The 26,408-nt window shown below is 43.9% G+C and overlaps 1 protein-coding gene across 2 annotated transcripts in view; it reads left to right on the top strand.

Moving 5' to 3' along the window:
* The window catches only part of LOC128421182 (uncharacterized), a 74,736-nt gene that overhangs the window by 43,813 nt on the left and 4,515 nt on the right, over positions 1 to 26,408 (top strand). Inside the window, exons 2-6 of one of the 2 annotated variants that reach the window (XM_053403585.1) lie at positions 12,939 to 13,032; positions 13,673 to 15,417; positions 21,054 to 21,150; positions 23,133 to 23,337; positions 24,538 to 25,166. In XM_053403585.1, coding sequence (XP_053259560.1) covers positions 13,865 to 15,417; positions 21,054 to 21,150; positions 23,133 to 23,337; positions 24,538 to 25,166 — 2,484 coding nt within the window. In that variant the 5' untranslated portion in view covers positions 12,939 to 13,032; positions 13,673 to 13,864. Of the gene's footprint in view, positions 1 to 12,884; positions 13,033 to 13,672; positions 15,418 to 21,053; positions 21,151 to 23,132; positions 23,338 to 24,537; positions 25,167 to 26,408 lie in introns of both variants that reach the window. The other variant, XM_053403578.1, reaches the window with a different exon arrangement.

The following is a 26,408-nucleotide window of genomic DNA, read 5'->3' as shown; positions in this document are numbered from 1 at the left end:
GCCTCACCCCATTGATCAAAATATTTATTGCTCCATTCTATGGCTGCCAATAATTTTTTACTCTTTGCTGTGTGATGTAATGGTATCACAAAGCAGTGTGGGTGTGGTTACTGCAATGCAGCCTCTCATTTATAAGGCAGATGTTTTCATAGGTCCTGATCCAGGAGATCCTTTGCACATAAATCTGCATGTTAAGGAACTTTTGAATAGCTGCTGCAGAACCCTCACATCTCACAGAAGATTCTGAGGTGCCTCAGACTTCTACACAGCAGCTCATTGTACAGCAACCTGTGCCAACCTGGTGCCCTCCACTAATTTTGGACTACGACTCCCATCAGCCCTTGACTGCCGTAGAAGAAGATACTAGTGGACAAATTTGTTTCCCATTATCAGTGTCAGAGGAACACTTTAATAACGACCTTTGTTTTGCTTGTGATTGATGAATTTTTCTCCGCTAGTTAATTGCAGATGGTGAGGTTTTGGAGTGTCATACAATGGGGGGGGGGGGAATATTAAAGCAACTTGACTGCACCATGTACCCCAGCAATAAAAGTGCATCCATAGATTTTGGAAATGATATCCTCTGAGGAAAAGCCTTTGATTTTGTAGGACATGAGCAGCTTTGCTAGTGAAGGGATGTTGTCAGACAGCTTTCCATCCTCACTAGCCGGCCTCACTTCCTTCCCCATCCCCTGCCAATAAATGTGTAGAATCTATTCTTTTCCATTCTCTTGCTGGATCTGAAAAGAATAGGCTTTTGCCTCTATTCCCTTTTACCTGCTGTAGGCCTAGCCATTGAATTCAGAGATAACCCGGCTCTGTGCTGTGAATTTGAAAAAGTTTCTTTTGTGGCATGTCTTTATGGAGGGCTACGATAACTGCCCTCTGATGGACGAGCATGGGAAGCAATACTGGCTTAGCATTTGGCAGAATCGAAGCGGATTCCCCAGTCCTCTTCAGATGCAGGGTTTTTCCATCTCTTAGATCTGACTGCTTCTGATTTTGCATTCAGAGAGAGTGCCACTGCTACGAGGGCGACAGCGAAATGGAAGATGTGTCCAATATAAATTGCTTCCCATTCTATTGCTGCTCTTTTTATTAATTTCCATGCTGGCTGATTTTATAGCTTTCTGAGCCTTTTATTTCCTTTTTCTCGAAGGACATTTCTAAGTATGGAACCTTGTTTCTGATTTCTTTTAAAGGCGCATTCTAGCATTCTGCTGCCATGGCTGAAAGCACAGGAATAAAACAGCCCCCATATATTGGAAAAGAATATTGCAGAACTAGCTTTGTGCCTGCCAGCATGTGATGCAATTGCATCAAAAATGTGGGGAAGGGTTGTACTGAAGGAGACCTGGCCAGGCCCAAGTATATTTGTGCTCCCCTTTGGCAGGAACCCAACCCACCCTGGAGCTTTTAAAGCATTCATCAATGCACATTTATCTCTCGGTGACTGCAGCATGAAGGGGTGGGCATGCATGCATGCATGGGCCATATCACAAGTTGAATACTGTGAGCAGAACTTTTACAAATGCAGTGTGTTAGCTTCTGAGTGACTCTTCTGTGAACAGAAGGGTTTCTATCAATCTCTTGGGACTGAGGTCCAGTGGAGGCTCCTGCTAGAGGAAGAAGAGGAGAAGGCAGAGTGTTCATTGATTCCCATTGTACCAGGTCTCCTCCAACCCTCAACCCTCTACAGCAAATATACAGGAGGTACAATGGGAAGGAGGAACCAGCAAAAATCACCCAATGCCTTTCTTCCAGCAGGTGTGTCCTCAGAGGAGTCTTGGTCTTGAGAATGCTGGATCCAGTGTAATGTTTTACATTAGAGTGGGTCCACACATTCGGATGGATGTCAGTTATTAACTAGTACGTATTCGGTAAACAAGTGTAGAGGAATCACGTGCATGTGTGCATGCATGTGTAATGCAATCCACTCAGGGCTGTCTTATGCATATTTGGCGCTGGGGTGCAAAGATCCGCCTGGTGCCCACCCCCGGCTGCCCAGTCCCAGGCGGCAGGAGGGTGGAGCCGGCTGGCCGCCTCAGCGTCTCGCTGGCTTGGTTGCCCCTGAACTCGTGGCGCAGAGCCACCCACAGCAGAACAGCCTGCCGCAGTGCTCCGAGCCTGGCTCACCAGGCCATTTTGTCCAACTTCCCAAGCGATACCCACCACACTACATCTGTGGATGGGTAAAGATGTGGCTCTCTGTCAAAAGCAGAATTTGAAGGCACTGCTGATCAGCTCATGAGTGTGTTCAAAGGCACAGCAGAAATTTGCAAGCCCTGTGCCTTTTAATCCTCACCATAGACCCCATGGCATAGGAAGTGACAAGAAAAAAGTTGCGGCTACAGAAGTGGAAACCAGATACCTCTCATCCTGGGACTTAGCTGCTCTTAGGTTGTGTGATACTTGTGTTTTAAGTATCCCTAAAGACTTAGAGCTCAATCCAAAACCAATATCTGCTGGGATGAGGGAGTTTTAATTTGGCAGATCTTGGGCTCAGCCAGTGGAACTTGCGCCGGTTGTCTATCATAAGGGATAAACTGCAAGAGCATTAGAGAAGAGTGGATTAAATAAACCAATAAAATAAGTAAATAGCCACTGTGGGAGAACCTTTGGCCCTCCAGATGTTACTGAATGACAATTCCCATCAGCCCCTGCAGGCATGGCCAATAGCCAGCTGTGATGGGAGTTGTAGTTCAGCAATATTTGGAGGGCCATAGGTTGCCTCACACCTGTTTTACTAGTATGCGCATGCACACACCCCATGTGCCTACCTAACTGTTTCTCACGCCCTCTGTTACAATCCCTTTTCTATACCTACATGTTTGGACATTTGCTGAGTGATACCCTTTTTTAAAAAATGACAAAAGTAAGCTAAAAGGCAGGGAGTATCATCAAAGGAGTTTAGTTAGTCCTTTCAATCCATCTGTGTGCAAATACTGGCCTTCCCCAAAGGGTCCCTGGCTTTTATGATGGCTTCGCTGGAACTTCCCTCTATCTAAAGTCTGTGGGTCAATACAGTGGTACCTCAGGTTAAAAACTTAATTCGTTCTGGAAGTCTGTTCTTAACCTGAAACTGTTCTTAACCTGAGGTACCACTTTAGCTAATGGGGCCTCCCGCTGCCACCGCACTGCCGGAGCACGATTTCTGTTCTCATCCTGAAGCAAAGTTCTTAACCCGAGGTACTATTTCTGGGTTAGCGGAGTCTGTAACTTGAAGCATCTGTAACCTGAAGCGTCTGTAACCTGAAGCGTCTGTAACCTGAGGTACCACTGAATGTCATAGCAACAAGAAGTCATTAAGTGGGACACTGCCTATGGGGAAACCCAATTCTGCCAAGTCTTGGGCTCCTGTTTCAGAAATCCTGAGCTTTTCTGCTACATGAAAGATCCTAAAGTCCATCAGCTGTCATAAAGTAACCGTGTAGCCCATTTCACAGAGCCATGCTGCTTAACTGAGGCTTGTTTCCCCCCCCCCCTCAGTTCAGGCTCAGGTTTAGGGTGCTCAGTTCCCAAAACAGGCACAGCCACCTTTACGCGTAATGCTTGCTGAAGCAGATAAAAAGCTGTAGGTTTTTCGGAACAGTGCAGAGCTGGGCAATGTGCCACAAAATATGGTTCCTCCAGAATAATTTCATTCAAAACGTTTTCATGTTTAAAAGTAAAATTATGTTCTAATTAGGAGGCAGAACACTTGTAAAGGTTAGGCAGTATGACAGAATAAAATTACAATGCATGTCTTGGTGCTCCATTTAACTTCTTGCTCCTGATCTTAATTAGGGAAGGCTGTTTTCACTGGCCACGTTACTGGGGGTTGATTCCTAGGATCTGGCATAGGAGGCTGCCAGCTGGCATGCCCTCCTGCCAGGAACCCCAGATCAGGCAAAGGGCACGTGGCTTTTTTCCTTCCTGCAACATCCTCAGTCACCAGGACAGGAGGCAGACTTCGCAGTGAGAGTCAAGACTGCATGGTGGTTGCTGTGGGGCATCCAATTGCAACTCTAATTTTTCAACAATAGGTTTCTCCTGCCATCTGTACAGCAGACTCGTGGATGGGGAAATACGCGTTGTCAAGAGGCAGTGACTAGCTAGCTAGCAACGCAGTGTTCTAGGAATTGTGCCCCTTGTGCATTTCACAGCTCTGGCCCCACAAAGTCAACCAATGGGCTTCATAGCTAAATGGGGATTTGATCCTTTTCGACCGGTTCCTAGTCCAGCGCTCTAACCACTGCACCATGCTGGCAACCACACTTCTCTCCCCCCAAAAAAAAGAATCCTAATAGTCAACTGAAGGGTGTGTGTGATTTTCATCAGGACTGTAGCATGCATGTGGACGTTTTCCCCATGCCTGGTGTGTGTGGAGGAAGGAGAGTTATTGAGAAGGGAAGAGCAAAACCTCCTCCCAGCACTGCAGTCTTGATAAAAATGCGCTTGCACACTCACTCATACACAAAATTTTACTATTCATTTTCTTTTTTTAAACCACACATGGTTTCTAATAATACCGTTAAAGTAGCATCTAATTTACTCTTTTTAATTTCATGCATCAGCAAAACCCTTAAAAGCTTATCTTCACTGTCATACCAGTGTTTAATAGACTTTGGGAGTGAAGATCAGTAGGGGAACGGGCTTGCACAATTCTTGATTTGTGTTACCTTGATATTTGTGTGCTGCTTTTTCTAACAACCAAGCTGAGCCCAAAGCAGTTCGAAACAGTAACCAATCCTTAACCAAATAAAAAGCAGCATTTTGATCACAATAATCAAATCAGCATATACGGTAACATATTATAAATAAAGAATAACAATTCAATAAAAGCAAATTTAGTTCTACAAAAATCTGGCACTTGCCTGCATTTCTGTCATTTTTTGTTATGGTCAATTTTACCCACAGATAATGTCCAAAATAGATCTTTTTCCATTTTTAATTTTTTTTCTCCTTCTGAAGAATTTTTATTATTATTATTACATATTTCAACACAATAATTTTAACAAAAATACATAATCAAGCCAGATTTTTTCGTAGTTGTTTTTATATAAGTTTATATTCCTTGATGTTAACCAAATCGCTAGATACTTAACCTTCCTTCTGAAGACTTTGGAGCTTGCAGCTTTGAAGTAATAGCAAAATCTATTCCCACCAAAAGCAGTTGGGTGGATGGGGTTAGTTCGGGAAAATCCAAGAAAAGTTTCTTCCAGTAAGACGTTCAGCCTCCCTTTTGGGAATTTTTTTAGTAAAAGGGTTAGGTGGATAGAGAAAGATGCACCCATTTGTGCATAAAATCTAGCTGGGTCTTTAGATAGCACCTAGGTAAGCATTGAGAGGAAGACCTGGGATCTTGCTCTGGGGTCAGTCATAGCATTAAGGTTGTCAGATTTTCTGCCAAGGTTGGGGAGGGGGGAGTGTAAACTTAGCTGGATCTGTTCGTGTGCCCATGCCTGATATGCCTTTTCTTGAGTCACAGATGCAGAGAGCTTAAGCAGACTTAATTTGTAGGGCAATTCAGATTGTATCAATGATGCTATTGCCAAGGACACTGATCTATGGCACATCTCCCAGGTAAACTGCTTAAGAGAGAAAAATACAAGAATGCTGGTGAGTTCTGTGTTTCATTAAATTAAACAGCAGCATGCTGATAGAGGTAATCAAATTTTGTGATTATTTTACGATATGCCCATTGCAATTTAAACAAATCCATTACCCAACTTGTCAGAAGGTCTTTTTGTGCAAACAAGACCCCTTGCATGAGAGACGTTTTGGGGAGACCCGGAAGGACCAAATTATATGTGATGTAAAACACTTCATTTGGTGGGTACACCAGTGTGGTGTAGTGGTTAAGAGCGATAGTCTCGTAATCTGGGGAACCGGGTTCGATTCCCCGCTCCTCCACATGCAGCTGCTAGGTGACCTTGGGCCAGTCACACTTCTCTGAAGTCTCTCAGCCCCACTCACCTCACAGAGTGTTTGTTGTGGGGGAGGAAGGGAAAGGAGAATGTTAGCCGCTTTGAGGCTCCTGAAGGGGAGTGAAAGGCGGGATATCAAATCCAAACTCTTCTTCTTCTCCTTCTCCTTCTCCTCCTCCTCCTCCTCCTCCTCCTCCTCCTCCTCCTCCTCCTCCTCCTCCTTCTTTTAAGAAAACCCCAACAGCAACAATTGTAAACCATAGCTACCAAAAAGGGGCAGAATAAGAATCGCAACTGCAGAACCCTCTTCCCCACACCATAGTCCCAATAAAAAAATCACCCCCTGAAGCTGCTATTTGCAGTTGTTAAAAGATATACACCAGAGGTAGCTGAATTGATGCCCTCCAGATGTTGTTGGATCACAACTGTCATCAGCCTTAGACAGCATGGGCAGTGATTAGGAATTATGGAAGCTATAGTCCAACAGCATCAGGAGGACACCACATTGGCTACTCTTTATATGTGCTATGCCAAGCTGTGCTTTTAATGTCACATTTAGTTGTCCCTAAGGATGGGAGGCTACCACTTTACCTCATATTTCACCACACATCTGCCACTTATCATTGGTTTTAAAAAAAATCTGTAACAGAATGGTACAGGTGACCACGTTCACCCCAGAATAGATTGACTATCTGTACAGGGTTTTTTTTAATAACTGCCACAATGTTGGTGTCTCTTACCAAGGGTAATGGAACAGTGCTTAATTCTTAAATTATAGGCAACATATAGGTTCTGCACAGTAAATGGGACCTGGATTGGGAATTGGGCTCTTTTATAATTGTATACTGGTGAGTCTGGCAGTTAGACATTGTGCTTAATATGCTCTTTGCTCACTCCCAGAGACAAACTAATATAGTAGAATGATCCATGGCTTTTCTGGTAGTTCGGTTATGAGACTCCTTTTATGTTCTCAAATATCTGATTACTGGAAACTATACTGAATAATAGGGGATGGGTGGATTGCTGTTCAGTTGCTGACCGGAAGGAGGGGTGCAAGCTACCATCCACTCATCTTAGGGACTCCGATCTAGATTTCTTTTCTTCTCCCGAAGATAATCAGTTGTATATGGCACAGTATACATACACACTGCATTACATCAGCAGGTATGGTAGAATTAGAAGTTTATTAATAAATATCCAGTTTGCTTATACCCGTGGATGTTAACTAAAATCCATACATGATGGTAAATGAAATGACATTTTAAAATATTTTATATTTGCTCACTTAGAAATCTGCATGATTGCCATTTTACTGATAGTATATCAGCAGAATCCTGATAAGTCTCAGCTTTAGAATGAAATACTAAAGGCCAGGGTGGGGTGAGGGGCTGAATGTGATTGAACTGCTTAATCCAGTGCCCTGCTAGGCACTCAGACTGGCAGTAAGCAGTTTTGCACTCATCAGCCGTTTTCTGATTTTGTTTTTATTTAAAAAACTTGATTTCTCTCCCACTGTAAACAAGTGGTGAGGATTTAACCATGCCAGCTTGGGGGCATTTGGGGGGTCTGTGAAGGTGCTAGTTTCTTCAGATCCAAACCTTACCCTGGTTCACCCCAGTAAGCTCCCAAATACTCCCTCCTGATGCAAGAGTGCAGCTGTTTTGCAGACTTGTTTTCCCATTCAGTCTTTCTGAGAAGCTTTGGGGTCAGGCACAACCAAAGCACAGGCCAAACCTCTGTCCGAAATGGTGCCTCATTCCCAGCAAAGAAACAAGCTGCTCAAGTGAAATTCAGATGGCGTTACAGTGCTTGGATATGGGCGATGCCAGAACCCTGCTGCCTGCTAACCCCCCAGGGATGTCTTTGGAGCTGAGACAATGTCCCTCCTACTGATGTTGAGCATGCTGGAGACTTTGCATGTCAACCGAGAAGCAGTGCTTACCAGAAGTGAAGACTTGGAACTACTGGAGAACTTGCTATCCAAATGGCACAGTCATCTTGCCTGCTTTATCTGCAATAAAAAGCTAACAGTATCCCCAAAGTGATGTCTGAGAAATGAAAGTCTCATGATGCTGATCCAAAGGTTACAGCCTCCATATGGAGGCTGCCTGAAACCATTCTTCTGCAATGTTGCTCCACAAGAGGGCTGTGAGCCAGGCTGGTGTTTGGAGCCTGAATGCTTTGGAGGTTATTTTAAGGACTGGTTGTACCCATATAGAACCTGCTCATGCCATAGGATCTGCCTCAGAGGTGCTATTGCTCTGGTTCACCATTAAAGAAGATCAAGCTGTTGGGTACCATGGACAGGGCCTTTTTAGTGATGCGCCTGCATCTCTGGAATTGCTTTTCTTAAAAATGTTTTGTAGCCCCTCTTAGGTGGTTCTTAAATGGACTCCAAAGGCCTTTTAATTTCGTTGAGCATCTTTTGGCTTCTTGCTGCTTGCTCTTTACTTATAAAATCTCATTAAAGGTTACATAAGGCTCCTTACAATCCTCCGCCTACCTGCATTGCTGGTGGTCCTGTCTGTCTATCTATTGATTGATTGATCAATCCACCCACCATGAAGCCATGTTTTCACTTACCTTGTGCTGTGATTCACATGGAGTTGTGTTATTCAATGGGTTCAACAGCATGCATTTGCAAATGCACATTGGATCATTGATGTCAACCAGTTCCATGTGTATCATACGATGGCATGACCAAAATTAGTTTGGGGTGGCGGCTGTTGTCTGCCTAGGAGGGGGAGATGCATTAGGAGATATGCTTCACTCTGTATAACTTCTGTTTCTTGATATCAGATACTTTAAAACGTATGTGCTCTCTCTGCTAGATATATAGGTTAAATATCTAGGAGAAGGGCCATAAAATTGAGGGCTCCCTGCTGGATGCTCTTAAGTGATGCTGTCCCACTGCCAATTTACTGCTGAGATTTGAGAAGCATCAATTGTGGGAATTAGAGAGGTACGAGACCAGGCACACTTTATCTGCCTGCTGCTAGCCAATGCTGCAGCAAAGCCAGCTGCTCTGGCCTCCGCTCCTTACATTCTGCTCCCCAGAGTCATGTTTGGCATTATGTCACAAGGTGCTTTGTTCTCTACTAATTGGGAGCTATTATTCCAGGAAGTAGATGATAGAGGGAGGTGCAGGGTAATGTGCCGTGGAACTGCTCCCCCCTCCCAGTCCCTTGGGCCAATGCCACATTTAACCATGTGGAATGCAAGAAGGGAGCAGGCAGAGGTGTCAACTGAAGTGGAAAAATGCAAGCAAAGCAGTTTTCTCCCAGGCATGGAGTCAACCATCTCCTCTTTGACAATCTAAGGAACCCGCTCTCCAGAATCAAAATGCTATGTTAGCTAATCCCTACAGGAGCAGAGTGAACAACCTGTGCTGCAGTTTTTTAATTTTTGCCATTGCTTTGAGATGTGCCTATTATCATTGGGCGCCTGACATACCAGTGTAGCTCAGGTCTGTGGTGATTTTGTAGGCTGCCTTGCTCCTTTTATAAGTCCTTTCCAATTTGTGCTGAAATATTTCTCTCTTTCCCCCCCCCTCCCCTCCTACCTCTCTCTTCCTGTCTTGTTTGTCTGTTTTCATCCTCCTGATGTTCCCACTAATTCTAATAAAGCTGGGCCAGGCAGGCAAGCAGGAGGCAGACTTGGGAGGAAATAATTTATTCCAGTGAGGCATAATCCTCTAAATATGTCAGATTCTTTGCTGTGGTGCGGGTGGGGAGGGATTTTGAATAGAATAGAAGATGGGCAGCAGCTTTATGAGCCAGCTAAGTACAGTACAGTGTCACTAGAATGGAAGTCATTTAAACCTGTTTCAGTGATTTTGGTGCTGGTGGTGTCAAATCTGTCCTGTACTAGGTTCAAGGGGAGATGGGGAAGAAATAATGGTCTGTGGGCAGGAGTCCTGTTGCTTGCCGAGTGCTTGTCAAAGAACAGTGCGTTTGTGGGGTGTGTGTGTGTGTTTTTTTTTAAACAATTTTTGAGTCAGGCGAATTAGCAAATGTTATGTAAGCAATGAGATTTGTTTCTCCCAGGAGTCACGTGGATTGGTGTAGCAAAAAACTCTGACTGGTGTCCACAGAGGCTTATCAGCTCCGGCTAAGCTATAGGACTCATTCAAACCTTCAGTTTCTTAATATTATTATTCTGTTTATACCCCACCTTTGTTCCAAGGAGCCCAGAGTGAAATACATGGTTCTCATCTTCCCCATTTTACTCTCAGAACAACCCTGTGAGATAAGTTAGGCTGAGAGGCTGTGTCTGGTCCAAGGTCACCCAATGAGCTTCATGGCTGGGTAGGGATTTGAACCTCAGTTATCTCAGGCCTTGATACAGTCATCTTGCAAATTAGCCCAGGCACAATTGCATCCCATGTGAGAAGCTTACAGAAGCTGGGACATGATCTGCTGTTAAAGGGTTCTTAAAATCTGAAATCTGGGGAGATGAAGTGACATAAGAGGTCTGCATGCACATATCTACACCACTTGAATTACCCTCATTTCATGGATCACAGCTAAATGTGTGAACTGATTCAACCGAAAAGAAAATTTAGGTGACCTTTCATCTTCAGTGTTCTGAAAGTTCTCTTGTGTGATGACTCATTCAGGCATGGAGATTGGCTCCAAATGTGGTCCAGTGAGGAACATGAGCTCCAAAGTGCATGGGCAAGAGACGTCTGCAAGGCAGTTTGTAAGAAGCCAGGTAGCATTCTTAAGCTCCTCAACAGTCTGTAAGTTATTAGTGATTAGCCTTGGAACTCTACCACAGCAACAGCAGGTATTCAGCAGCTTTTACAAATTTATTGTCAACTGTCCTTGATATTCAAAGCACAAATCACACAGCAAGCCTTGCCACATCTAAAGATATCCAGGCAACTTCTTAGGAAGTGAAGAAGCCCTCATACAGGTGGTTCTTTTCTGGACCTTCTGGTTAGATGGGGGTTCCTAGCTGGTGTCTAATCTCTCAGCCCCCTTCTGAATTCTATTGTCCATTGCTTGGTTTAGGATGAAGTCCTTTTTTTCTTTGTTTTTCATTTTATACGCACACAAACATAAAACTTACACGTTTACTACTAAATGCAACAATGATGAGGAAAAAGGCCTTTCCCTTGCAAGCTCATTATATTATAAACTCTCCAAATGCAATTCATCTGACAGACTGGTGCGGTTTTTTGTCAGGTGTATTCTGCAACATGTCACTGACACAGCAATAGTGCATTAGTAGTGGATTTATATTGAACCTTCCACACATCAATCCCCTGTCCAGCTCTATATGCTTCCCCTATGTTATTGCATTATTGCTGCCTGGAGGGGCACTGTAGCACAACAGTCTGGTTTCATGATTAATTTTGATTGATTTTACCTACTGTATGCTTTTTGGAACGTGTATGTATACGGCTTCGAAAGCTTGGTGATTAAGTGGTGTAAAAATAGCGGAAATAAATAAAAGCAGGACAAAAAAAAAACCAGGACTTTTTTTGTATAAAAAGTCGTAGGATTTCAGCAGGAAAGTTTTGGGACATGCTGTGACTGGGAACAAAGCGGTATTTTCGCCCCAAATCTTTTTTCAGGTGCAAACAATGTTAAAAGTGGGATCATTTATAATGGCTTCATACCACAACGAGCACACAAATAATCATGAATGCACCATCAACATGACATCTGGAGCAGCCAAGAATCTCAAATTTATATCAGCAACTAAAAGGCTTAAAATAGTTCCAAACTATATTTCTGTTCCATTTGATTGGTAAAGAGCAGGGCTTTTTTCCAACAGAATTGAGTTCCGGCGCCTTTCAGGTGGGTGCCAGAGCCATTATAAGAGAAGGAGGGAGGCATTCATGGTGAGTTCCTGTACCTCTTTTTCTAGAAAAATAGCACTGATAAAGAACAACCAAGTTTTCTCAAAGTGTTATTTTCTGATGTCTTCCTTCTTTTAATCATAGCATCGCAGTAAGCGCAGTGAGGTAATGTGCCATGTTTATTAAACCACTCTTGTTCAGTTGGCATTATCTGAGTACACTCACAGTACACTGAGTTGTTGTTAGCTTCTTCTTCTTTTTTTGCTATACTTAGCAGATTTCTTTTCCAATTACAATGTTCTGGGTGTATAACATTTTTAAAATATCCTAGAAGAATTTGCAATAGACTCACTGGTATATTAAATAAAAATCATATTTTGCATAATATTAACAATTCCCCCCCATAAACTTCTGGTTTTCTTTCCACATAGGCACACACATATAGCCTGCTTTATGTTTCCAGCATGTCTTGCTGACATTTGGATAGATTTTTGTGAGGTGGTGCAGAGTCAAATGCCATCAGCATGACTTCTTATTAAAAATTACTTTTATATTTACACAAAGTGATATGCCAAATTATTTGAAGACAAAGAACAGCAGGATAAATTGGACATTTATAAAGTTTTTCAGACCTGGTATAAGCTCTGGGGGGGGGAGGGAGTGTAGATTTTCTGTTTGCTTTCAGACTGAATGCTGATAGTGTTGCAGCTGTGTTAAGCATCTATTAGCAAATCACTGTGACAACACCAACATGCCAATTCACATACTGTAGTCCCAGGAGCATTATTTTAACCTAGTGGGAAAGATGAACACACATATGCATAAGTGCAAGTGTGTATCTGATTATTTTTTTAAAAAAAAATAAATTTAAGTCAGAGAGACCATACGTACTGACTCACTGACATATCTAGCACTTGGCTTGCTGGAGTGTCTATAGTTTGCACAGCACCAGGTTCACACTGCGGGAGAAGAACTCACAGCGACTGCTTCAGTAGCTGCAATTTGCTGGGAGTAATTTCCATTAAATCTATAGAATCGTACTATGAAACTTCTTCACTGGCAGATTCCCACCTCCCTCTATGCCAGTGCTGCTCTGTGGTGAGCCATCTTTGTTCTCTGCTAAACGTTCACCTCTCGTGCTGTCTTTATTCTGTCTTTCCTGGCAGATCAAGTTGTACCCTTTGATCACACAAGAAATGCTTCTTTGCCGTTACCTGCAGCCTTCCCCAGAGAGAACAGCAGAGGAGAAATAATTAAAGCATGAAGAAAATCAAGCATCTCAAAACAAGCCCTCCTAGGCTCGGAGAGGACCAGGTGAGGTGGTGAGCGGATAAGAGAAAATAACCTTGGGGAAAGCATGGACATCTTATTCATGCAAACTGGGGATGCTCTGCAAGGCTTTACATTATTATATTATTATTTTCTGGGAGGGGAATCATATTCAGGTGTAAGTACTCTAGTACAAAATCCATATACATCAAAAAGAGCCCGTGTGGGGTAGTGGTTCATGTAGTGGGCTTGCTTGTAAGAAATGCACATTCACACGTTTAGCCACAGTGAAGTCTCCACAGAGAGAAGTTTTAAGGTAGAAAATGAAATAATACACTGCATGCTTCCATGAGGTTCCTGGGGTGATGCTGAGGGAATAATTTCCCCACTCCTCAGTCTACCTTTTCACTAACCATGTGAGGTAGGCTAGGCTGAGAGACAGTGATTGGCCTCAGGTCACCCAGTGAGCTTTATGACCAAGTGGGGATTTGAACCGTGGTCTCCAAGGTCGTAGTCCAACACTCTAACCGCTACACCACACCCCACAGAGCATGCTGAACAGCTGCAAAGTCAGAGGTAGTGGGTGAGCTTCACTTTTGGTTACTTCTGTGATCGTTGGCTGCCCGTCTTCTCTTTGGATGCTGTGTCTCTTCTGTAAGCTCCCTTTTCTTCTTTGCATCATCAGGTGTTCTCCATCCACACGTGCTCTCACAGTGGAGATATGCCTGCTCGTTGATGTGAGCACCCAGATAGCACAGCCCTGCTGTCTGTGGCTAGGACTCCTGAACAGCATCTGAGCAGTCCGACAACTCCTTCCTCCTCTTGCCCTCTTCCTTCAAAAAGCATCAGCCTGTTAGATTGTCCGCGTCAATTTGCTATGACATACATCAGCGTTGATGAGAGGCAGGAACACTGTCGGGTAATTTTGAGCTGCCAGAATAATCAGCTGTACGCACAACATGGCTTAAAGGATTTCTCAGTTAGCAGCATGCATCCTCTGAAGAACTTGGACGCTCGCATTTTTACTGGGGACTTTAATCCTGTGAGCAAAGCAGACAGCACTGCAGGGGCACATCTGTATCGAAGTGTGGAGAATCTACATTGGGCCACGGGTGCTGATCCGCATTGCCATCCCCGCTACGGAAATGTAGACAAAGAATTTGTTGTCCGTTACAAAGGCACAGCTCATTGGTCAAAGTGTTCTGCAGAAGGTACTCCATCCCCCAGCTCACCTGAATGTTGCCGACACTTCCCTCTCGCATTGGACAGAATTCCACCTGCAGCGCGAGACGTCACCCTTCCTCCTTGTGCCAAAGTGCCTCCGTGGCTTTTCTCCTCCGTCGACGGGGATGCCAAAAAAACCCTAAAGGAAAAACTTCGAATTCACAGTAGTAAAGCTGCAGAGATCTGCAAGCCTCTCAGACCTCAGGTTTCCTTGAATGACCTGGTTCCAAGGGAATGCTCTGAATGCCGGGCATGCCAGCAATATAAGAACGGTTGTTCGGTGAACTGTTGCACCATATTTGTGCAGCATGCCACCCTCACTCACGGGCCATGGACAGCTCTGGGGAGTCATCGGCCTTGCTTTTCTCGCCGACTAACAAACCCAGAAGACATCAAGCAAGAAGCTCGGAGAAGGTTGCAGATCAGGAGACAGAACAGCTCGCCCAACTTGACTCTCCATTGTGCCAGTGATGGCCAGGACATGGTCAAGTCCCAAACGACTGGATCCTTAAAGGGATATGAGGGGGAAGGAGACACCAAAAGGATTTTGGAGCTGAGCAAAAAAGGGGACTTCAAAGAGAGACTCTACATTCCAACTTTTGAAGAGTTCAAGCGGATGAGAATCAAGGAGACATGTTTTCTTGGTGGCAGCGGTGACGTGACAAAAGATGTGAAGGAAGGAACCCAAAAGTTGGAAGAAAAAAGAAATCAGAACCCTTGTTCAGGTGCCCAGCAAATTCTTGCCAAAGAAACGGTTGCAACGATAGATTATTATGATGATGTGTTTCATGAAAATACCCAGAGCACTTCTGGCCTTGTTGGCTATCAAGATAATTCATCTACATGGGACAGGAGCTTCTGCCTGATGAACATGCCTATGGCTAGGGACAAGCGCTATGAAGTGCCAACTTCAGATAGAATCCCAGTCCCCATTTGTTCAAGTCCAATTCCAAGACCACCTCTACAGTCTGCTGCAGTCCTTAGGGAGGAGGGAGGGAAAACTTTTGCTGAAGGGGAGACTCAGGGATTGAATGCAAGACAACTAAGCGAAGTCCTCCACCATGCTGGACAGCCAGTGGTGCCTGAAAACCAGTCTTCTTGCTGCCCATTGCTATTAGAAGCAACAGATATATCCAGCTATGGAGCTAAACTGCAGAAAATGAAGGATGAATTTATAGGCTCTGCACTGGACCTCATTAAGAAGAGGTAACCAACTCTGTTAGAGTTCTTGAGAGCAATTTCAGTTTTCGGGTACTTATAAATGCACTTTCAAATTTAGCTGCATTAAGTAATTTATAGAATTTCCTTGCTGAATCAGTATGCTGCAGAGGTGTAATAATTTGCACAGACACTTACGCCATTAATAGCTTTCCCCCTTTTGACCTGTGGGGAGTTCCTTTCTTTGAGATATCAGGCAGCTGTAGGGAAAGAGACAGTGTTGGGGCTGTGTTAATTTGTGCAGACATTTTCCCATATGCCACTTTGGGAGAACTGATGAAGCTGGGGTTTTTAACTAACTGCTATATCTGATGTCAGGAAGGAGTTTGCCTAACAATCTAGAAGGGTAGTCTGGGGATTGTGGAGAGGTGGGGACTCCCTCTGCCCCGTGGGGGGTGTTTGCTCTGTTCCTTGAGGCACTGAAATGACTGGTCCTCCTTGTTCATTGACACACATCTAGATCTTCACAGGGAGGGTTAATTATTGACTCTGGGCAGAAGGTTGGAGGAAATGTCAATCATGTGAATGGAGGTGACACAAAACATAATATTAAAGTCTGTGACCACTTGAAAACTGACTTTCAGGTGACTTGGGCAAATAATTCAAAAAATGCTGCCTTTTCTAAGCTATCAATGGTTATGGAGACCTAATATATTGGTAGATTTCCTGCAGTGTGTATTTGGGGCAACCTACAACATAAATCCTATGAGGGATAGTTTCCATGATGAGTTCAGGGCAGAGACTGAATTCCCTTGTTGGAACCATAAGCTTAGGATTCACTATTCTAGGGTCATACGGGGTGACTGAATGGAACCCTTATTGGTTTATATATAAAGATTTATGCTCTGCTCTATCACATCTACATTCACATGTCATAATAAGTCAGATTTTCTGGCAGATTGTGGTTTATTGTAAATGAGCAGCATGCTCAATCACTCCCACCTCATTCCCCCCAGGCAGGATGAACAAACCAGGAAGTCTTGGCTTCCCATTACATCCAAGCTAGGAATCATGACTTGTTGCTCCCTAACAAGTCCACATGTCATAGGGCAACAACTATGGCTTAAATGGCTTAAAGTTTGCTTGTAATCATGGTTTGTTTGTTTGTTTGTTTGTTACGGATCAACAAACCATGAACCCTGATTCAGATAAACTAAGAAGCCACAAACCATGAACCCTGATTCAGGTATACTAGGAAGCCAAGGCTTCTTAGTTTATCTTTCTGGTGCTAGGAGGGGAAAGAAGCAGTTCACAATAAACCAGAAAATCTGGTTTATCGATGTGCAAACATGAGGCAATACAAAATTTGAAAATTTAAGTAACAAACAAGAATGAGAACAAGAAAACTATAAACGCAACAGAAAATACATAATATACAGCCTGGTGAAACCCATCAGAGCAGCAAAAGTCAATGAAAGGGGTATTCAAACATTAAAAACCACACAGGAGCTTGGGAGACTGAGAAAATGCAGCCCTTTGGTCTAAAAAAATTGAGGCACTCTTGTCTGATTTACGTAGAGATTCCATTGTCCCAAGTGCAGAAAAACGCCTCCTCCTGCTCAGGTGAGCCAGCCTCTGCTCTTGTAAGCCATGGGTTCTGCAAGTATGGGACTGAGATCCATCGCACAGTGTTATTTTCTTTTGTTCACAACGTCCCTTTTGCCAGGCAGGGTCATAGTAATAGATGGACTTTATCAAGCTCAGTTTGCTTACATTCAGAGCTTTCTGGAATTAATTCATTGCTATGAAAAGCACAATGGTCATTTCAAGCAGTTGCCAAGCTTCTCATGACTTTGAGTCGAAAGCTTATGAGACCAAACAGTTTCCCTTTGAAATTGTAAAACTGAGAGCCATTATTTGCTCAAAACCCAGCTGTCATTTTCTTCCAGAGCTTTAGCAATCTCATGGAGGATCTTGTTTTGACGATGGGAGTTTCTGGCTCAGCGGCAGGGGTGTCACTAGATTTGAAAGGCAACATATTCTCAGGATTTGGCAGTGAAATGACAGGGTTGCAAGCCTTAGGTTCACTTCAGCAACATGTGGCGCTGAGGCTGCTTGAAATTGGGTCCTTGTGGCAGTTGCTCCATGGGGCCAGGTATTCATGTGCCTTGTCTTGCCGTGTGGATTTCCCCCATGCCGCATGATTTGACCCAGTGCTTGTTGTAAGAAAACCTCAGTAATATGAATAACATGGGGAGATCTGGTGTGAGGCCAGTCCGTAAGGTGAGCTGCTGCATACAGTCAATTGTTTACATGGAGCAGCATCCTTTCAGCACATAAAATCATAAGAAGAGCACTGCTGGATCAGACCAAAGGTCCATTTGGTCCAGCATCCTGTTACCACAGTGGCCACCCAGATGCCTACAAGAAGCCCACAAGCAAGACATTTTTGCAATAGCACTTATGCTGTCCAGCAACTGGTAGTGAGAGGCATACTGGAGGTAATATAGCCTTCATAACTACTGGCCATTGATACCCTTTTCATCCATGACAATTTTATCATTTCAGATTAAGTTAGCATTCATTCATGTGAAGTGGAAGACTTCCTGGGTTATTCTTGTCATTGGCTTCTTAAGATTCTGCTGGAATTTTGTGCGTGTGTTTGAAGTACATGCAACACATCTGCCCTTTATTTCTGAACTTTCTTCCAAATGTAATTTACTCAGCACATTTATAAGCAGCTTAATGTTTTAATTCTGAGCCTCTAATTTGTAGTGTTTTATCTTCATGGAATAATCTAAAGCCTGTCATGAATTGTAGAGCATTTTTTTTTTACTTGAGCAAAAAAGAAATGGTTGAAAGCATGATTGAAAGGAGATCCTGATTTATTACCTGTTTTACCTTTTGATTGTGAATTGTGTTTACCAGGCTTTCTGAGGAATTTGACTTCTGAAGACAGAGAAAGATGAAAACCTAGGGCATTATTAAGAGTCAAGTCAGTGAATGGGCAGGAAATCAGATCATCCAGTATATAAGGAATTAAATAAAGACAGGCAAAAATTTTACGATGACAGAGAAAGCAGTTAAGGAAATAAAAGTCCCAAGGTTAAAAAAATAAAAAATAAAAATATTTGGATTTGAGCATATTAAAGTGCATGAAGTTGCTGGGCAAAATATTGTTTTCTTTCAAGGTCAAAACAGCAGCCAATGTCAAGGGAAGTGAGAAGAGGAAAAATTCAGCCATAACAGAAAGGCCCAGCTTGTAGAGTAGATGAAGGCATGCTAGATGACAGGGTGCCTCAAGATTGAAGTATTGCTCAGTTATTTAAGAGGTGGATAAAGATGGTTCCATAATAAAATCAAAGATGAAGTTGGACCATTTGGGATCTGCAGCAGTGAGGTACTAAATAGGGTGGAGCCTTGGGAACAATTTTTTTTCAGTGAAGCAGGCAAATGGACTACCCTTCTCCAAAAACTGAAGCCAGTTACCATGTCTAGCAGAAACAAAAACAACACCCACCTCATATACTGATCATCCTAACTTCATTCGAATTAGGCACATCTCTAATTGAACCACCTCAGCCACAAATAGTTGCAGTACCATTATGTACATTTTCCCCCCATCCAGAAATCTTCCATTACATTAATTCCTTGCTCTAATACCATATGGAAGAACTACTCTCACCTGGGAGAAAGAGATAGAATAGATGCAAAAACAGTCGGCCAAGAGGCAGTTGAGAAGATATATATCATGAGAACTTATATACAGATAAGAGCACTCCAGTATCCAATAAATATGGAACTGTGTGTATATGATTTCTTGAATATAAAGAGAAATAACTTCCTACAAAGGAAAATTCCCAGTAGTTTTAATATAATTTGCCATTTTGCATATCGCCTGAAATACCTACCGTACTCTCTCTTTCTCTGGAAAACTGAGGTGGTGTTCACAGTTCTGTTTATTCTGCATCCAGTGTACTTCCACAGCTGGTTTGGGAAGCAGGGCACACAGAATATTAGGCACATCTAAATCCTGTAAACAGCTTCCCCGCCAAGCGCCTCCCAAAACATGCCAAACTCCACCACAATCGCTCCCTCCAAACCTCCTTTCTCAAACTTAACTCAAAGGTTGGTTCAAAGGCTCATGAGATTGCAGTTGCAAAGGCTCCTGGGATTGCTAGCCATTTTTTTCTGCTCTTTTCACACCATTTTTGTAGTTCTTGTGCTCTTTTAGGATTGCTTTTGCCTTTTTCTTGCCTTTTTGAAGTTTAAATCTATCTATTGTTTCCCTGCACTGAGCATATACATGGCCACGCGAGAATCGAACATGCATAAGCAGGGAGATACTTTTACTGCATTTTGATGCCTTTCCTTCCAAACTAGCTTCAGTTGAGAAATAGAACAAGCTAGCTGCATTCTAAGCTGGGAATTTGTCCACAGTGTGTATAATATTGTGGGGCAGAAAGCGCTGTCATCCCAGTTAGGCAGAGCCATAGAGTTGGAGAACACTGAACTGGCATGGACTCCAACCTCCCTTTTCTTCCCCACAAGGCAGGATTATCCATGCTACTTACAGATCAATTCAGAACACTGTGCCACAAGCTGAAAGCAGGAGTGAATAAGTCACACACCCCTGAGCTGTCTTCATATCAGATAATACCAAGTGATTCATGAAAGTGAGCCAAGCCACATGAATAATATGTATACAGATATTATCCAATGTCACTATCCAGAGTTGGTATAGTTACTCTGTTGTTGTCTTGTTAAATGATGTAATTTTTTTATTTTAAAAATGCTATATGAAGCAGCATAGTAACCAAAGATTCACTGTATATTTGTGAGAAAATGTGTGATGGGCCACACAGGGAATATTTATTTTAAAAGATGTATTTTGTGTTTTTGTATGAAGGGTTGCCTAGAGGGCAACTATCTAGAATGGTATACAGTTCTTTAACACAGGCAGAAGGAAGGATACTGCAGTCTCCTGATGATTCACAAGATCCCCAAATGCAATATATCAAATAAGCAAAGCATGCATTTTTGTGTGTGATTGACACCTGGAAATCTTAAACCCCTTCACCCATTCATAATTGTGTGCCGAGTGTAGTGAACACTTCAAGTGAGCTACGTAAATGCTAAATATTATCTCTGTTTCTGCCACCGCTAATCCTGTATATGTGGGTGTGACTAGGTTTTGTCCTCTCTCTTCTGTCCCTCGGGGCTTGGATATACAGTTTCCTCATCATTTATGAATGAGAAATTATTCATGGTATCTGATAATTTAGGGGAGCACTTTCTTTCTGATGACAGAACAGAAAGTTGTCTCCTATCTTAGTGCAAATAAAACAACTAAGAGGGACGAGAAGCTTAAAGATTTCATGCACTTTAGATGCTGCTTTTATACAGAAATATTAAGGGGGGGCAACCCTTTAAATTTACAAACATGTTTCATTAAAAAAACCACACATACAACCCTATTATCCACTGCATCATTAAAAGTACATTTATGGAATGGTATATGTAAGAGAAAGACGATATGAGGTGCTTTTGACTTCACAAGGTAGAAGACCTGTAGAATAATACACTGTAGCTTTAAAGATGCATTTTCCTCCCAACCCTTGGAGTTGGCTCTGGACTGCTGTTTGTGCAGGACATTAATTGGGGTGGTGTCCCTTTTTTCACAGCTGCAGTGGCGAAGCTACCCCTGAGCCCCCCTCCAAAGGATTCTGTGAACTTAAGAAGGATGACCTCACTTTTGTGGAGGACTCGCATCAACCCACCGTGAGTTGCGTGGCCTGGGGCAGAAAGGGGTTTCAGAAGTGTTGGGTCAGGGAGCTGTAACTTTACTTGCTATGACAGCTCTCAGCTATTCTGCACCCCTGTCACTAATACTCTTCTGGCTCTCCTCTCCATGCCTTTTCCTCCCTCCCTTCTTCTTCCTCTCTCCCCGCTCTCTCTTTCCTGTTTTCCTGCACCCCATCTCACCCTTCCTGCTTCTGGGTGGCTGCGAGGAACAAGCTAATGAATGAAGATACCTAAGGCACATCAACACTACCGTGCAAATCCAACTAAAGTTACATGTGACTAAGGGCCCCTCCAGACTGGTGCATTTTGGAGGTGTATTCCATAACGTGTCATTCATGCAGTAATAGTGCAATCATGTTGGATCGACGCTGGACTGTCCACACATTATTCTCATAGCTCTCAACGTTCCCCTTTTTTAAGGGAAATTCCTTTATTCCGAATAGTATTCCTGGCAAGAAAAGGGAAGAGTTGACAGCTATGATTATTCTGCTTTATCAGTTGTTCTGCAAATGTTTCCCCAGTGTTACTGCATGATTCCTGTCTGGAGGGATAATCTTGCTCTGTAGCAAAACAAATGCAGGACAAAACAAAAAACCTGAGACATTTGCCATATGAAAAGTTATAGGGTTTCAGCAGGAAACTACAGGACATGCACCAATTGAAAAGTATGTTCACATCAGAATGATGACAGGTGCAAACGACTGAAAGCGGAATTGTGGATAACCGCCCCGATACCAGCATGAATATGAATCATCACATGTGCACAATAAGAAGGATATCTGGAGTGGCCCAAAGTACCGTTGAAAGCAATGGAACTGGTGATTAACTTTCTCCATTGCTTTCAATAGGACCTGTTCACATAATGTTAGCTGGATTGGGCCCACAATATTTTAAAATTGGTCTGAGAGTTGTTTTATTATCCTAGCTTCACCCAACTGGAGCTTTGGGTGAACAACAGCTGCGTGAGGGTGCTCAGAGTAATCTGTGTAGATCCTTCACGGAAAAGTGTTTCTTGATCCCTTGGTCATGACCCACAACAATGAAAGCAGCTGGAAAGTGGTTTAACTATGTAGTATAGACATAAAGTTCCAGCCTTCAGAAAGTGTGTAAGGAAAGGCATGGGGAGGAATGCCCGTTTCATCCTCAGTCAAGCACTTACAAATCCAAATCATTGGGTTTGGATTGCAAACAGTGGTGGCTGGGGAAAGAGAGCTGTTGCCATCTTAATTGGAGTAAAGCTGCTGCTGCGATACACTGTCCACATATGGTTGCCCATCCTGCCAACTCTCCCATACAGCCCGATAAAATAGACATGTTGCTTGCTGACACACACCCCAATATTAAACTATGTGCATATTTAAACAGCTGCACACAGATTTCATGAACATGTGTTTAATGTAACACTAACAACTCATATTTTGCTTCCTTTCTTGAGTGAGGGTGTTGCGCCCCCCCCTAGAAAGATATGAGGAGAAACAATGGTTTTAGAGGTAGTGGGTGCTGGGTGTCGGATTTGGCCATGTATATTTAAGTATCTTCAAGGGATGCGGGTGGCACTGGGGGTTAAACCACAGAGCCTAGGACTTGCTGTTCAGAAGGTTGGCAGTTCGAATCCCCACGATGGGGTGAGCTCTTGTTGCTTGGTCCCTGCCCCTGCCAACCTAGTAGTTCGAAAGCACATCAAAGTGCAAGTAGATAAATAGGTACCGCTCCGGTGGGAAGGTAAACAGTGTTTCCGTGCACTGCTCTGGTTCGCCAGAAGCGGCTTAGTCCTGCTGGCCACATGACCCGGAAGCTGTACGCCAGCTCCCTCGGCCAATAAAGCAAGATGAGCACCACAACCCCAGAGTCGGTCACGACTGGACCTAATGGTCAGGGGTCCCTTTACCTTATTTAAGTATCTCATATATTGTTTAGTAGAAACTTCTCCCCACAACCACCCCTTGCTTTCCTTCCAGAGCTCCAGCCCCAACTGCCGCCGATCAAGTTCTGACATCTCCTACGAAACTTCAGACTGCACCAAAGCTCAACGGGAGTGTCGGCTGCGGCCTCATTTCAGTGATCCGATGCCAACAGATGCTGTGAAGAGGAAACAACTGGAGCTGAAGATTGCTGCAGCAGCACGGCAGCATGCCCAGAAGCGCCGGCAAGAGAGAGACTCCAGTATGCTCCCCTTGCCTTTTGCTTTGTGTGTGATTTGCAGGGTCTGTCCATGTCACTCATAGTTCTGGGTGTGTTTTGACATTAGGTTAGCAGTCATCATTCAGAAAGATAGCCTCCAAACATCTCGCACTCAACAGCCGTGGATTATGTTTGCAGCCGGCTGTAGCCTCTTATTCCAGGGTCCCTCCAGAGGAGAGGGAATACAGTAGCAGCTCCTCCTCCAGTGTACTCTCTGTCTGTACAATTCATAGCAACAGCCAATAGCCTGGATTGGGCCCATACAGGACCAAACTGGCTCCTGGCAAATGCAGGAAAGGGGGTATGCAAAGGTAAGGCAGTGTCATGAGCTAAGCTTCAATCTAGTGCTTTCTTTGACTTCATGCATGATATAGCAAAAGGTGAGTAGAACCTGGAACAATTGTTCTGCAAGTATACTGAGCAGATGGAGCCATCAATATGTGGCTTCCGCTTGTTGTTTGCATAGTTCATTAGGACAGGCTTGTTTCTTCCAACACACCTCAGCCAAATTCCAAATGAGAGCGTCCTTCCCTAGCTGTTGAATTAAAGAGAGAAATGTAACTCAGAAGCGGAATATGTTCTTTGCATACTGTCAAGTAGACCTGCTAGCTTGTGGCCCACGAGACTAAACACAGTTGTGCATTGTGGCCCACCAGGAGTTTGATAAACCTCTACTTTTGGAGGGCTGCAAATATATAGAAGCACCCAGCAAGCAATGTAGCCAGTGGGATATATTGGTGGGTCAAAAGTTGTCTAGGTCTATTTAAAGGATCTCAGCAGGCAAGGCTAAGGAAACCTTGACCAAGGCTTTGAGGTAACATTCGGCTAGATGGACAATTTAACCAGTACAATACAAGGAGGGTTTCTGTCTATTTTTTTTAAAAAAATGACCTGCTACTGTACCTTTAAGAGCATGCTTAGCGATCAGGTCAAGCTTTTCTTAGCATGAAGAAAAAGAAAATCTTTATGTATGTATGAAAATGCCAGAATGTAGCAACATATCATTAAGAACTAGATTCTCCCTGTCTCTGTATTCAGGTACTTTGCAGAATCCTTCCTGGTCACAAGGAGAAAAACAAAACAAAACAGGACAAGTTTTTTACTGTTGGGTGAACAGGGCTGAGGAACAAAACAATGGGAAGGTTCTACAAATAGATTTATTTTATTTTCCTCCCCGCTCAGGCCCAGTGCTGACGAAAGCCAACCTCAACTACAGCAGCAACGTTGATGAGAACCACGGCATTCTGGGCGGCTCCTTTCGTTCCAAACACCGCTGGAGCAACGTCAGCAGTCTCAGCGCCGACAGCGGCATTGTGGGCGGGAGTGACGAGAGGGACAGTGCCGATGCCAGCAGTGGAGGGGTGCCAATGATGAGGTCGGCTGATATGGAGCGGGCGGACAGCGGCATCAGCCAGGTGCTGAGTAGGAAGTGGAGGAGCAAGGCGTCGGAGACGCTGGCATCTCTGCAGGCGTGGGAGGCCCACCAGCCTTGCACCGACTGTGGGGGGAGACACTTCCCGCTGGAGACGGATGTCCAGAACCAGAACAAGAGGCGGGCCGTCCTCTGCGAGAAGTGCCTGAAGTGCCGGACGGAGCGGAAGGAGTCGGTGCTGGAGTTTGTCAACACTGAAACCAGCTACGGGGAGGACCTGCGCATCATCAAGGAAGAGTTCTACCTCCCCATGCAAGCTGCTGGCCTGCTAACACAGGACCAGCTGCTGGTGGTTTTCGGCAACATACAGGAGCTCATTGACCTCAACGAAAACTTCCTGGAGTACCTTCAGGAAGAGATTGAGCAGGCCTTTGAGCAGGTAGTGTGTGGTCTCAGATTTCTTCTCCGTTTCCCTGTGCAGTTATAATGAGCTACTTTTGCCACTGCAGCTTTGTTACTATGGCACTCAAAGGTTGTGCCACTCATTAGAAAGGCACAATGCCTAATGAGCAGGTAAGGGAATTGAGAATGGGTATGCCTCTGTCTGACTCATTTTAGCTGCTGAAAGGGGGAAGGGGCCATTGCTGAGTGTAAGAGCATCTGCATTGCGTGTAGGAGGTGCCAGGTTCAGTCCCCACCATCTCCAGGTAGGGCTGGGAGAGATGCTACCAGTCAAAGAAGACAGTATTGAGCTAGTTGATCTGGCTTGGTATAAGGCAGCTTCCCTGTGCTCTTGTTCCAAAGGGTACCATCTTTTTATTTATTTTTTGTCATTTCAATTGTGTGAGTAAACATCTGCCTCTAGCTCCAATTGGATGCCCCCAGTCTACCATAAGTCGCCTGTGTTTCTTTGTGATTGCCAACAATATACGTGAATTCAGGACCACTTGGTGAATAAGCATCTCAAAAATCCTTTGTGCCTTGTAGAATCATAGAATCACCTAAGAAAGCCCCCTGCAATGCATGAATCCCTATGCCAACCTTCCCCAGCCTGGTGCCCTCTAGGTGTTGTTGGACTACAACTCCCATCAGCCCCCGCCAGCATGTCCAATGGTAAGGGGTGATGGGAGTTGTAGTCCAAAACATCTGGCAGGCAACAGGCTGGGGAAGGCTGCCTTACCCCTTGAGTCCCTTTGCCCCATGTGCTCCTGTACAGACCAGTCTGGGGCTAGCTTTATGACATGTGGAGTTGCCCCTTTAGCACTTTCAGTTTGCTGCGCAGCGAGGCCTGTCATCAGTTCCAAATATTACCGCATTTCCATTGGCTGAAGGAAGACAATGCCGGCAGGCAGACGGTTGCGCTAGCACCTCAGCAAAGCGAATGGCATTTACACGCCGCTGTGTATTTATATTATACCCTGTGCTTTATTAAGGGCTCTGAAAGAAACAAAACACCCTTTTACCATGAAATTAATTTTTACAGCAGCATTCAAAGAAGCCCATCTTGCCCACAGGAGAGCAATTAAAAGCGGCTTTGCCTGCCAACAATTGCCGGTGGCCAAGAACAGACGCAAGGCTAGTTAAATCCTTTAAGTGTTATTTGAGCCACGCTCCAAACTGGCTCTCTTTCTTGAACGTACTCAAGGTTACTTATAATTTGCTGGAACAGCAGTTCTTGATG

The sequence above is a fragment of the Podarcis raffonei genome, chromosome 1, assembly GCF_027172205.1.
Source record: "Podarcis raffonei isolate rPodRaf1 chromosome 1, rPodRaf1.pri, whole genome shotgun sequence".
NCBI lineage: Eukaryota > Metazoa > Chordata > Lepidosauria > Squamata > Lacertidae > Podarcis > Podarcis raffonei.
This window is presented reverse-complemented; position numbering and strand designations above follow the sequence as displayed.